The sequence below is a fragment of the Cataglyphis hispanica genome, chromosome 2 (assembly GCF_021464435.1).
Source record: "Cataglyphis hispanica isolate Lineage 1 chromosome 2, ULB_Chis1_1.0, whole genome shotgun sequence".
NCBI classification, from domain to species: Eukaryota; Metazoa; Arthropoda; class Insecta; order Hymenoptera; family Formicidae; genus Cataglyphis; species Cataglyphis hispanica.
Genome location: NC_065955.1, coordinates 11,662,136 through 11,674,923, shown reverse-complemented (window position 1 = coordinate 11,674,923; position 12,788 = coordinate 11,662,136). Strand labels below are relative to the sequence as shown.

At 38.2% G+C, this 12,788-nt stretch overlaps 1 protein-coding gene across 2 annotated transcripts in view; it reads left to right on the top strand.

Moving 5' to 3' along the window:
- The first annotated feature begins 3,038 nt into the window (after positions 1-3,038).
- Positions 3,039-12,788, top strand: part of LOC126855270 (uncharacterized) — a 35,296-nt gene continuing 25,546 nt past the window's right edge. The window contains exon 1 of one of the 2 annotated variants that reach the window (XM_050602755.1): positions 3,039-6,831. In XM_050602755.1, coding sequence (XP_050458712.1) covers positions 3,865-6,831 — 2,967 coding nt within the window. In that variant the 5' untranslated portion in view covers positions 3,039-3,864. The remainder of the gene's footprint in view (positions 6,832-12,788) is intronic. The other variant, XM_050602746.1, reaches the window with a different exon arrangement.

The window sequence follows — 12,788 nt, the reverse complement described above, 5'->3', positions numbered from 1 at the left end:
GGACTTTCTTTCATTTTTTTTTTATAATTTATGTAACTTAAAACTTCTTGATTTCTCGATTTTGAAACTAGTACTATCTTATTTTAACTTCCATTTTAATACTATAAATGTAAAGGATATCAAAAAGTATTGTAATTTTTAAAAAGTTTTCTGGACCGTGACATTTATCAGTTATATACACTATGGTGAGTCACTAAAAACTGCCTTCTAAAATATCTTCATAAATATTAATTTTACACAAATATATAAATTAAGACAATACGTAAATTAAAACAAAAATTAAATAATTTTTAAAGAGCTACATTTTAATCTTCTTAATTTTTTGTTAAATGGAGACATATGACATAAACATTTTTGTATAATATTAATATTTATAAAAATATCTTAGAAGATCTACTGCCTTCTTCAAGATTCCTAGTAACTCACCTTGTATAATATCAGTGTTTTTAACAAATCTTAACAGCATTTTTCAGATACATCTCGTAAATATTTGTGCACTTCTGAGTAGCGTAATTTAATATCAAAATGTTTAATCGTATTTTTATTCGTGTAATAGCAAGAACCGTTATGTTTTCTTATATAATCACAACAAGATTAAGAAAAGAAATTACGCGAAAGTCAGTGAACGATCAATACGAACGATCGAATCACGCAAAACGAGTAAGTAATCGCGGGCGATGAAAGGACCAGCTATGTAAAGACCATAGATAATCACATCAAGAGGAATCTTTCATTGCTTTTATCGACAATTACATACTTTTTGAAATCCCTCAGACAATTGCCGAACTTGCCAAAATTTATTTAAATTTGCAAGTTTTTAGAATCTCTTTATTTGAGATTTTATTACCTAAATATTTGATGATAATAATTAATATAATAACAGAAAGGAAATTTTTCTAAAAAAAGATAAATTTTAAATTCGAATCTTAATATGAAAATTCAAGTCAAAGTTTTTGAAACAAATAAGATCACTATATTTTGTTCTTTACTTTATATAATCTATTAAACTTTATGTATAATCAAATTTTTTCACATATTTTAATATAATCTTAATTACCTTTGTCCGACAAAAGTAGGATTCAATATAGCAATTTGGTTCACTTGATAATTATACCTTGGTTAAGTATAGTTCTCTAACTGATATTATGTTATTATATGATGGAAAGGCATCAATTCTGATATATAGAGACTATGGGCTGATTTACTTTCCCTTTGAGGATATCGAATATTTTTTGAACTTTAGATGAATATTAAATGTATCATGGTAAATTCAATTCTCATATGTCAAAATAAGTACAAATCAAAGATGGAAGAAACTATATGAAAAAAATTGATACTTAAAAATAAAATATTTTATATTTTTCCATATTAAACTTAATTATTATCCTATCAAATAGACAATATCAAATTAAAAATTTGCTCGCTTTTGTCCGAGAAAATGCGCTCGGATTATCCGCATTTATTTCAATAGGTCTTGCAATTTTTAATTTCTTTAACATTAAACTATACATTGTAACTTTGATATAAGAAATATTAAAATATGTATAAAATTAATATATAAATGATAATATTAAATAAGATAATAATATAAATAATATAAATAAATATTAAAATATGTATAAAATTAATATATAAATGAATCATTTGTGTGCATTTAACATCAATAGGAATCAAGCAAGAATTCCATTAAAAAAACAGGCTTCTTAAAAACTTAAGGATTGTAGCTATCGTAGCCGCAATTGTGTAGCTGCTGTTCTTCAGGAAATTTATCGAGAGTTGAAAGAACAATATAGCGATTTCTATCTCGTCGTGTATTCTCGCGGAGCGTAATGCACGATGCGCGTTGTACGTTTCAGCGTGTGCATTATTGCAAATAAACTTTGTCATGATTGCGAGCGACCGACAGCGCAGGAAGCAGTCCATTTCGCGCCGAGTCGTCTAGGGCAGAGCGCATGTAAATTACGGGAAGGAAGGGACAGCATAATAACACCTACGCGCGGATGCAATGTGTAGTCTGCGATGGACGCAGAAAGCAGATCGGAAAAGACAAAAGCTGTATCACGCTTAGCTTTCTGGCGTGAGGAAATAATTTCAAAGGAATAAAATAAACGATATCGGTCGCTCATAAATAGAATGAGCGCTAGTTTAGAGCAAAATTTATAAAAAATAAAACGTCACGTGTTGTAAGAGTTATATTTAGTGAGAATCTCTTTTAATGAGAACACTGTTTAATGACTTTAATGACACACAGGTTTTTTTGATTTTTAAAGATTTCTTCACTACGCGTAGATGAGAAATGTAAGAAAATTATTCGACTGAGGGGAATCCGCATTCCATGTTTCGGGTCAACGTGCGTCTCGCTCTTTGATAAGATCTTTTTCAGATTGGTCATCATGTCAGATGCATCTTTAATTACCTTGATCGTACAGATTAATTAAATAATAGAGTCAGAAAGTTTTAAAATAATGTTAACGAAGCTAATTTCGAATAACAAGTATATGTATATACCCGATTCCATTATTATTATTAATTATTCTTATTTATTATACAAACAATATGAATTATTCAACAGATTCGTATTCGTCGAGCAGACAAACAGTATAAAAACACGAAGGAATAATTGAATTACCGAAATCCGTTAGTATACATCTATTGCCGATGGTGTAATACGAATCAACCCTTAAAACCACGAGTACGGTCGCCGCGGCAACCCCAAGTTTCGATTTTTTGTCCTCGTCATGTACTCGATAGGAGCGCCTCCGTCGTTTGCCGGAGTAATGTCACGGAGTGGTTGAACGCGATCGGGGGGATAGGAACGAAGAGGGAAAAGGGAGAGAAAGAGAGAGGGAGAGAGCGAGACACAATCGGTGTAAGCGAGAGGAATGATCCCGGCGCGAACGCAGAAGGGGCGGGAGAGGCTGCTGTGCGCGCGCGAGAGAAAGAGAGAGAGACAGAGAGGCGATCTTCGGCGAACGACGGTGGCGGGATCGCGGGGCAGATGGTAGCGCGAGACAGGCGCTGCTTTCGTTCGCCTTTCGTTCGTGAGGGGTTTTGTGTACGCGAGCGGGCGCGCGCGCGCGACCAAGCGAGCGGCGGATACTTTCGATTTCGTCGAGTGGGCCGGCTCTCTCGCGGGGCGCCGCACTCCAGGAGGCGAGCATGCCAGTAGTCGTCGCGCGATAGAGCGACGACGTGTATTTATCGCGCTCGTGACGTCGATCGGCGCCGTCCCGTGTTGTAAGTCGCTGTCACAGTGCCGTGCGCGTGACGTATATGTGCGAGTGGCTCGTTATCGGCGCACAGGTGTCTACCGAGTTACGTCAATCGGAGTGGAGCGATCGTGACAGGTGGAGGATATTTTCGCGATAGAAAAACGGTGAGACGCGATAGAGAGCCTTTTCGGTTTGGAGGGAATGGAGATACATCGATTTTCGCGTGAAATTAACAGGATCCTTTCATAGCGATCGGATTGAGAGACACCGAAAGTGACGGAAAGCATGTAGATATCACCCGGAGAACGTAATCTTGACTCCCGTCACCGCCTACCTCTTTCCCCGTCGAATCTCGTGTGCGCGCGCGCGCGTGCTTTGACCGTATGCTCGGCGTGTCATCGATTTTTCGGCGAATTGTGTACGACCCGTGTCGCCGGTAGGAATCGCGAACAGGATTATGAAGAGGATCAACATTCCCGCGATCAGTAAGAGCGCGTAAAAAGAGCTACGTACGTGCGTACGTACGCACGTACGCAAGCACGTCGCCGTCTCGTGCCGCGAAAGGAGAGAAAGCAATAGAGAAAAAAAAAGAGAGAGAGAGAGAGAGAGAGAGAAAGACGAGAACGCGAGCTATCGACAACGCGCGTCCAACATGGCCACCGCCGGCAGCAACGCGAACACCGGCAACGAGGCAGGGAACGGTAGCAGCAACGTGCCGCAATGGAAGCGCGACCTGATACAACGTCGTCGTCAACAGAGCAAGGTCCTCGCCAACAACGGCGCGAGCGTCAAACTATGTAGCGCGGTGATAGGCACGTCGGCGAACGCGGACGGCGTCGTCGAGCAGAACGCGCCAATGGTCCAGGAATATTGCTCGATCGCCGGCACGCTCCGGATGGCGCAACGCTTAACAACAACAACGAACAACGGCGAGGATACCGCGGCAACCGTCACGGTTTGCGGTGCCGGTAGCAGTGGTGGTGGTGGTGGTGGTAGTGGTGATAATTCCAGTAACGCGCTGCTGTCCCCCCCCTCCTCGTATTCCGCGAGAAGGCCGCCGACTAGTGGCGCCACCATCGTCGCCGGCGGTGCAACGGCAACGGTTGCCGACTTCGCGCCGTCAGTCGCGTACAACATGCGTCTCGAAGCGGATCTGTCGCTCTGCTCGGACGCGGAGGATGTTGTGAACAGCGCGGCGAACAAGTTCGTGGACGAGCGGAAATTTTCGGATTACGCCGGTGACGAGAACGAGGAGACGGCGTCGAAAACCCCGGACGGTAAGCTGGTGAGAGCGATCGTGAGGATGAGTAACGAGAGTAACGCGTCGACGCAGCGCGGTGAAGTTTGCGCCATTGTGACCGGGCGCGGGAAGGACATTCTTGGTGGAAACATCAGGACGCTGAAAGAATTGCCACCGACGAGCGATAGCCGCCACGTGTCCGGCGAGGACGCGGAGAGCGATAGTTCCGAGGAGCTGCAATACGGACCGGGAATCGTGAATAAGCTCAAGAGCAAGTATCTTAACCTAACCTTGCGCGAGACGAACAAGACCCGCGCGTCGGTGCAGCGATTCCGGCGAGCGGCCAGTCTCGAGGATCTGCTGGACCGCGATGATGACGAGGCGTCCAGTCACGAGAAGCAATCCGCTATCGGTAGGAAGTATACGAAGCGGAACAGCGGTTCGTCGAGTGGCGGCGGTGTCGTCGCACCGAAGACCGACAGGTACCGAAACGCCACCCGGGGCAATGACTCGATGAAGCGAGCGCGTAGCGTCGAGACCTTGATGAGGTACAATAGCGTGACGACGGACGAGCCGATTATGCGCCAGCTTGTTCCGGTTACGAACGGCATGCGCCAGGAGCCGGTCAATGACCACATTATTCTCGTGGATCGCACGTCCGTGAAGATCGAGAATCGTTTGGGCGAGCTCGAACGACCTAAACCGATCAACAAGCCCAAGAGGATCAAGCCGGTGCTGGCGGAAACGGAACGACCGCCGCCGGATCTAGTCAAGACCACGATGAGGATCTTCGAAGGTTCCGCGAAAAAGGTAAAGCCCAAGGGCGAGGTCGCCGCGAAGGTCGCCACTTTTAAGACCATCAATGATACGTTCAAGGCGCAGAAGAAGCTGATGCCGAAACCGCCGATACAGCCCAAGCCCTTCGTCAACGGTGGCGCTCGCGCTGGTTCAGGGGGTCTCGGGTCTCCGAAGAAAATTGTATTGCCGCACAAGCCGACAGCGAAGCTGATCGAGACGCAGGATGGCAAGGAGGAATGTCATATAGATGGCGTGATCACGGAACCGATCGTGCAATCGGTGTCCTCGGTGGTGAGTAAGTTCCAGCAGATCGAAAAATCGCATTCGCCCTCGCCGTCACCGGAACCCTCGTGTTATAAGCTCAAGTTTTCGCCCGCGAACAGTCCCGAACCGCCGCAGATGTGTAAGCCCAAGTCAGCCGCTCTCGAGATCGTCGTCAAATCACCGCCGGTCACGCCGGTACTTTCGCCGAGGATCTCATCGCCCAGATTGCAGAGCCCGCCATCGCCGATCAAGGACGCCAGGCAAGGCTCGCAGAGTCCCTCCTCTCCCGTCAAGGACTCGATCCGAGTTCAGATCTCTAATCCGTTCCACAAACCGCCACTGCCGAGTCCCGTCCGGGAATCTTCAAAGACTTTGGAACCAGAATCCTTCAAAGTTCTTCGTCCGCAAATTGAGAAGGAGTCTTCGAGGACGAACATTGAGAGTCAAGAATCAACTGTCAAAATTGAACAAAAAGAGGACGCGAAATCGAATCGCGTAACGTCCAACGATGACGAAGGAGAGGAGGTCGTCGACGGGCCGAGAACCATCTCCAAGATCGCTCTGGACAACATCGGCAGAGCCGGCATAACGATGCAGTTCAACTTCGGCGACAAGCCCATGACCGATAAGAGTTATCTACCGGGTGCGAAGCAAAATGGACAAAGAACAGCTGATGAGCGAATGCCGGAAGACGATCGTTGCGCAAAAACGGAATCCAGAAGCAAGACGATCACTCCGTCCGATGCACCTGCCGGTGTCGTGATGACCTCGGAGACGACGTACAAATTGCAGGAAAAACTCGGGTCCGAGAAGCTGGACGATGACAAGGAGGATGTCGAGGAGAAGCTGATCGTGCCGGAAAGCAAACCCATCGGCGCCATCTGCAGTCTGGGCTTGATCAAGACCATGACCACGGCGCATCCGCAGAGCAACAATGAAGCGAAGACGATAAGATGCCAACAGAAGAGTGAATTCTCGCCGCCCCAGAAGCAGATCGGGATCATACGGCCGCTTGTCTCAACGCAGAAGACGCAATATCCGCAGAATCTGAGCAATCGCGAGCTTGAGAAGAATCTGATCAATCGAGTCAAGAGTATCGAGCAACCGACCAAGGTGGTAGTGAGCTTGAAGAGCAGCGCTGACGAGATACAGCCGGCGAAGAAGACGAGCGCGGGAGGCGGCGGCGGTCTCTGGGATACGAAGCCATGGAACCAGCAAAACAATACGATGGTGTTCAACTTCAGCAACCGAAAGGACGTGCCGGATTACATCGAGAATGACGGTCTCATCATCAGGAGAAAGCGTGAAAAGCCGAAGGTGAGTCATTAATTGCATTCTTTCCGAAAATGTAAAGAGCGCGACAGGTACTCGCTTCAACTTTTACATTCTATACGACATCGCGATTACGACGATAAGGCTTTTATGGCTAAGAAGGCTTAAAGTTTTCTTCCTGGAATAAAGTCGCGTGGAATATCTCTTTTTATCAACGTATAAGTTGGATAAGAGAACATCTCATACGTAAATACGGAAATAACATTTAACAAGGTATCTATTTTCTGGAAAAACATGGAAAACTTGGAAATCTCAGGGAATTTTGTTGGGACTCTAGCAATTTTAAAAAAAATTATTTCTTTGATAATTTTGCTTTTATGCTATAAGCAGTAAACAATTCGCCAATGAGCCATGCTGTAAATTATGTGTTTAAAATATATTATAAATATATATTTATCTCTGTTTATATATTCAGTGTCTTAACAAAATATTAAATATATATTTTTTATTTTAATTTTTAGTGATAAAAAATAAAAATGTTATGCAAGTTAAAAAATTTTATCTTAACGAAAACTATTCAGTTTTATTTTCAATACATTTGTAAATCTAGCACTTAAAACTTAAGTAGCTTTGTGTTTTTTGTTTTTTTTTTTATGAAAAGCATTAGAAAACGTGTACAATAAAAAAACTTATTTTAGGAAATTGCATAAAAAAATGTTGAAAATATTCTCTTTACCTGGAATTTTGAATAAAAAAATCTGGAAGATCAAGGAATTTTCAGAGAAATTTTTTACGAGATTTGAGTACACACTGTTCAATTAATCAATATAATTTCAACCGTAAATATATAAATAATCTGAAGTAAATCAGAAATATGAAATTGAATTTGTTTATATTTTCGGTTTTTTTTGATATAATAAATAATTTATTTTTACTGGCAATGAGAGAATTAAAGTACATAAAATATTCTTATTCATTAAAAGACTAAAATAAAAGACTAAAATAATTTCTATAGAAGAATAATTATATTTTTAACAATTTATTACACATTTAGATATAGCATATATAATTATCACAATTAAATCTTTTTAAAAATTGATAAAATATTAAATCTTACATTTATGCGTAACATGAAATTTTATTCCTTTATTATTATAATTACAAATGCGGCAATAATATAACTTTATTAGGGAAATATCTTGCATGGAGCAGATTTTTCACGGACCAAGTTAACGTAAGGTAGCAAAAACTGGTAGTGCGAATAATTTGATTACTAGTACCGTAACAAGGTACTTACAAGACTTTTTTCTGTCCATTCAACGTTTTTCTTCTATAGGAGAACTAATATTCATTAAATCGAATTCGTTAAATCGCTTGTTATCGCCGCCGAGGAAGATATCACGGTCGATACAGTTCGATAGAAATCTAGTACCGGCAACTTTCTTTTCACATGCGTAAGATAGTTTGAATATTTCACTTTCTTTAATACGCCAGACACAAAAGCGTCGATCATGACAAAGACAATGTTTGCACCTACAGCGTCAACTGTGGAATTTCAATTGATTCTATATGATATTCCATACACGCACGCTTCGAATATATATAGAGTGTCTTGCATGTCCCACTGTTTCTTTTTATCAAGCTTTTTATCTACGAAGTCTATATGATGAAATCAAAATATTTTTTTAACAAACCAATTAACAATTGTCAAAGTCAAGTCAATAATTTTGGAATTACAATTATGAAAATTTATTCAAAAATTTTTATAAATTAAAAAAGTAAATATATTTTTTATTAAATCTTAATTGAACAGAATTTTAACTTGTAGATCAACAAAAATATTTAAAATTGTGAAAAGGTTTATCTACGAAGTCTATATGATGAAATCAAAATATTTTTTTAACAAACCAATTAACAATTGTCAAAGTCAAGTCAATAATTTTGGAATTACAATTATGAAAATTTATTCAAAAATTTTTATAAATTAAAAAAGTAAATATATTTTTTATTAAATCTTAATTGAACAGAATTTTAACTTGTAGATCAACAAAAATATTTAAAATTGTGAAAAGATTATCTTGAAGTTAATCGAAGAATTCATGGCTAAAGGAAACGCGGGAAAATCACGTGACATCCTGTATACTCCGTGACTTATTCGACCTCGATTTTGCGTCTCGCTTCCGCTCGGCCCGAGGAGCTGCGAGAATCCTCGTTAGACTAACGTACAACACGTGTAACGATGTCGTCGCGTGCCTTAAACCTAGCTAAATGCTATTGTCCGTGTTTAGACAATTGTTTGGATGAATTAGTTACCGTTGTCGGGAGTATCTTGAGATATGCGTTATTTTAGCCACTTTCAGTTATTGATGATGAATTATTGATGATCGTTAGTTTGTCATCGTCGTTTTCTTGTGAGACAACAATAATCTTTTCATTGTATATATGCACTGCTTATTCATAAATTCGACTAAAATATCAACGAGACTTTGGTGGAAATGTGTTTATTATATCATCCAGCGTAGCTCGGGAGAACAGTTGGATAAATTACCTAGCTACGTAATCAATTTAATCTATTATATATTAAAATCTACCTATATAATTATAGTAAAATTTTAAAAATATATATATAGATTTGTGAACTTAGCTGATCGAAATCTTGGAAATGATATTTTATCTCATTAGTCTGAATATAATTATTTTTTAACTAAATTTTAATTATTATATTTCAAGTAAGACTCTCATATATAAATGCGATCATTGCATACGCTTTTCGTGAAATATTCAATATTCTTCACGCGACGAGGTTATTTTGATTTTACGTAAAATATCCGCTTTTGTACTTCTCAAGATGACACGTAATAAGGAGTATTTCTAATACGTAAAAAGCGCCGGTCGAGGAAGATCAGATTGCTCAGATCAGATATCAATGAGCATTGTATTAATTTTCGATAACCGCGATATGAAATTATTATCGCGCGGATTGCGCAAAGTAAAATCGAAATCGTGCGGCGCTTTCTAAAATATTCGACGTAAAATCTGTCTCTCTCGAACGCTGTGCCGCTCGTTTTCAGGCCTCTCGTAAAACGCATCATTGCGCCTTCGCGATGAACCAAAGTGAAACCGAAGAAGGCGTTCGATATTTAATGGAAAATGAGAGAAATTAGGGACACGATCGGCCCGATCTGTCTCACAGACATTACTTTCCCCCCGTATTAGATAATGCGGAAGTGCGCAAATAATTATTATTCTTGCCAATAGATTCTAACGTTTAATCTATGTGTCTTTAATGTGTACGTTTAAAACGAGATGGTTACATGTCTAAGTAATAGTCGCATCTCACGCAAGCTGACATCACGATTTGTACTGGCTAATAATAATGCGTAATGGCTAATTAACGCGTCTGTTTTCCTCAACAGAAAATTTATTAATTATTGATTATTATTAGTTAATAATTAATAATTAATTATTAACTAATTATTTGTAATGAGAAATATATCGGAGATCGATTTTTAATTTTAAAGACGAATAACAAATATATATATATATATATATATATATATATATATATCTCGCAGAACAAGTCAATTTAAACCTTTGTCCCCACTAGATTGTTTTCGCAGAATAATGATGAAATCAATTTTGTCAATAATTTTATGATAGAGACTTACGATATCGCTTGTCGATTGTTTTTTGCTTTGTCTTTAATAAAAAATACGCATTATCGGCACTTCATGCATTATCGTATTAAATATCATAATGGATTACTGTATGTGAAATCGAAATATTTCAAATCTTCGAGGACATTAATATCTGCTTTTATTCAGTTTTTCAACAACAATTTTATTAATTCAATAAAGTTGAATTAATAAAATTAAATTTTAATTAAATGTAAATAATCAATTTTTAATTTAATGCGTCAACTGATCATCAATCGACTATATTCTGCTAGGTTTATATTTATTAAATTAATATTTACAACAAATAAATGAATCAATGTAAGACGAGATCGCAATATAAGAACATAGTCAAAGCATTTTTTTACATTTTGACAACAGCAAACATGATTATGGTAAATTCGAAACGTGATTAGTGTCTCCTAGATACGATTCGCGTTATTTAATATTCATTTATGAAATGATATATCTGTGCCTTATCTAATGGGTGCACAGCTGAAAAAATATGGACAAAGGAATTCGCGTGCACAAAGGACGGTTGGCGTTTGTGAGCCGCGAGGGCTTTCTTGTACAATTTTCATATTTGATTTGCGAAATTGCTTCTGCTCCATCTAATCGACGTAACGGTGCATCTGCAAATGTTGAAAAAGAGAATATCCTTGCCCGACTCGCGGGCTGAGCGTAAAGCAATCGTTTAACGAACTAGAAACTGGAATGTACATTAGGGTGATGCAATCTTCGTCAGCTTCTACAAAGGTTCGGAAATATGCGAAGAGCGCGCATTGTTTATCCGCGTTATTCGATATCACAAACAAAACTTTCAATAAGAATGACTGATAAAACCAGCATGCATGAAATACAAAAAAGTACGACTTGCATCAAAAATAGCTTAATCGCATTTTATTCATATTTTACGATATTTTCGAGGATCACATTTGTCATTTCTGCGATGTAATATAGATTATACAATGATAACCTTGCATGTGCAACGTAGAAAAATTTTTAACCATGTGTTTACCTAAGGAGTTTGATAAGCCGGAAAAACCTTGATCGATTCTAAAGTTCACATGAATAAAAAAAAGCTTTAAAATTTTAAAGCAACCTTGTTGATAAAGTTAGGTCTTATAATAAAGGCTGTATATAAATCATTTTTTATTACACATAACTTATGATCGCGCATGTGCGGTTTTTCATGTATATAATTTTTATGTATAATGATTTAATTTATTTAATAATGTAATAAATATATGATGTTTTGAGTCGACGTCGAGTTTACGTACTGTACGTAAATAACGTTACGAGTTTGTTAAATACATAGAAGAGACGGTATACAATTTTTGCCGCTATTAAAATTTAATTGGATTTGATCGCCGATATTCAGGAACGTAATTATATAGCTTCAACGACATCGTTAATCGCAACAAATTCATCTTTATGAGATGGCAAGAATGTGTATTCATATATATACACAAGTGCTATTTGCGTAAGCATCACACGACAAGCTAATTCGATTTGCGACATCAAGAGTACACAGTCGTGAATATCGTAGTTTACTTTGTCGTTACGTAAAATCACTATGCGCTTATATGCTACGTTAGCATTTTCAAAGTTTTAGTTTATTCGATAATAATTAGATACAGATTAAATTGGAGAGATTAAATTAGATTGTGCAGAAATATGTACGAGGTATATCATTCTTATATAATGAATACTAGTTCAAAAAGAATTTCCGCCTAAAGATATGTCATAAATATTATTTAAAAAATTTTAAGCAATAGGTATCGATAATTTCATCTAAATATATAATCGACAAAGCAAGATATTGCTATTATATTATTTTTATAACAACATAAATGCAGCAGTAATATATACGAAAAAATATTTCGAAATGATTAAAAAGATGCAAAATTGCAAATTATCTGGACAAAGGAACTGTATCTGAATTTACACACACAACTGTGTGCGTAAGATTTAGAAAATAAAGAATATAAAAAAGTTACCGGCTACATTTATACATTGATTGCGTTAATGTGTGAATTGATTAAGAATTATTCCCATTGAATTGTTGCGATTACTTAATTCTAGGATTATATCGTGTCCATTTGCGTAGTTATTATATGGTAATTAACCTTCATTATTCTATAATCTCGAGCATTACATTCGCATAAATTACAATACATATAATAAACATATGATAATATACGTTTATATCAATAGGTTCTCTTATGTGAAAATGTCGCTGTTTTTCAAGTAGCGATGGATCATAATGGATTATTCTTCATTTACTTTAGAGAAAGTTGTTATAGTCTCTAGTAAATACATTGAACT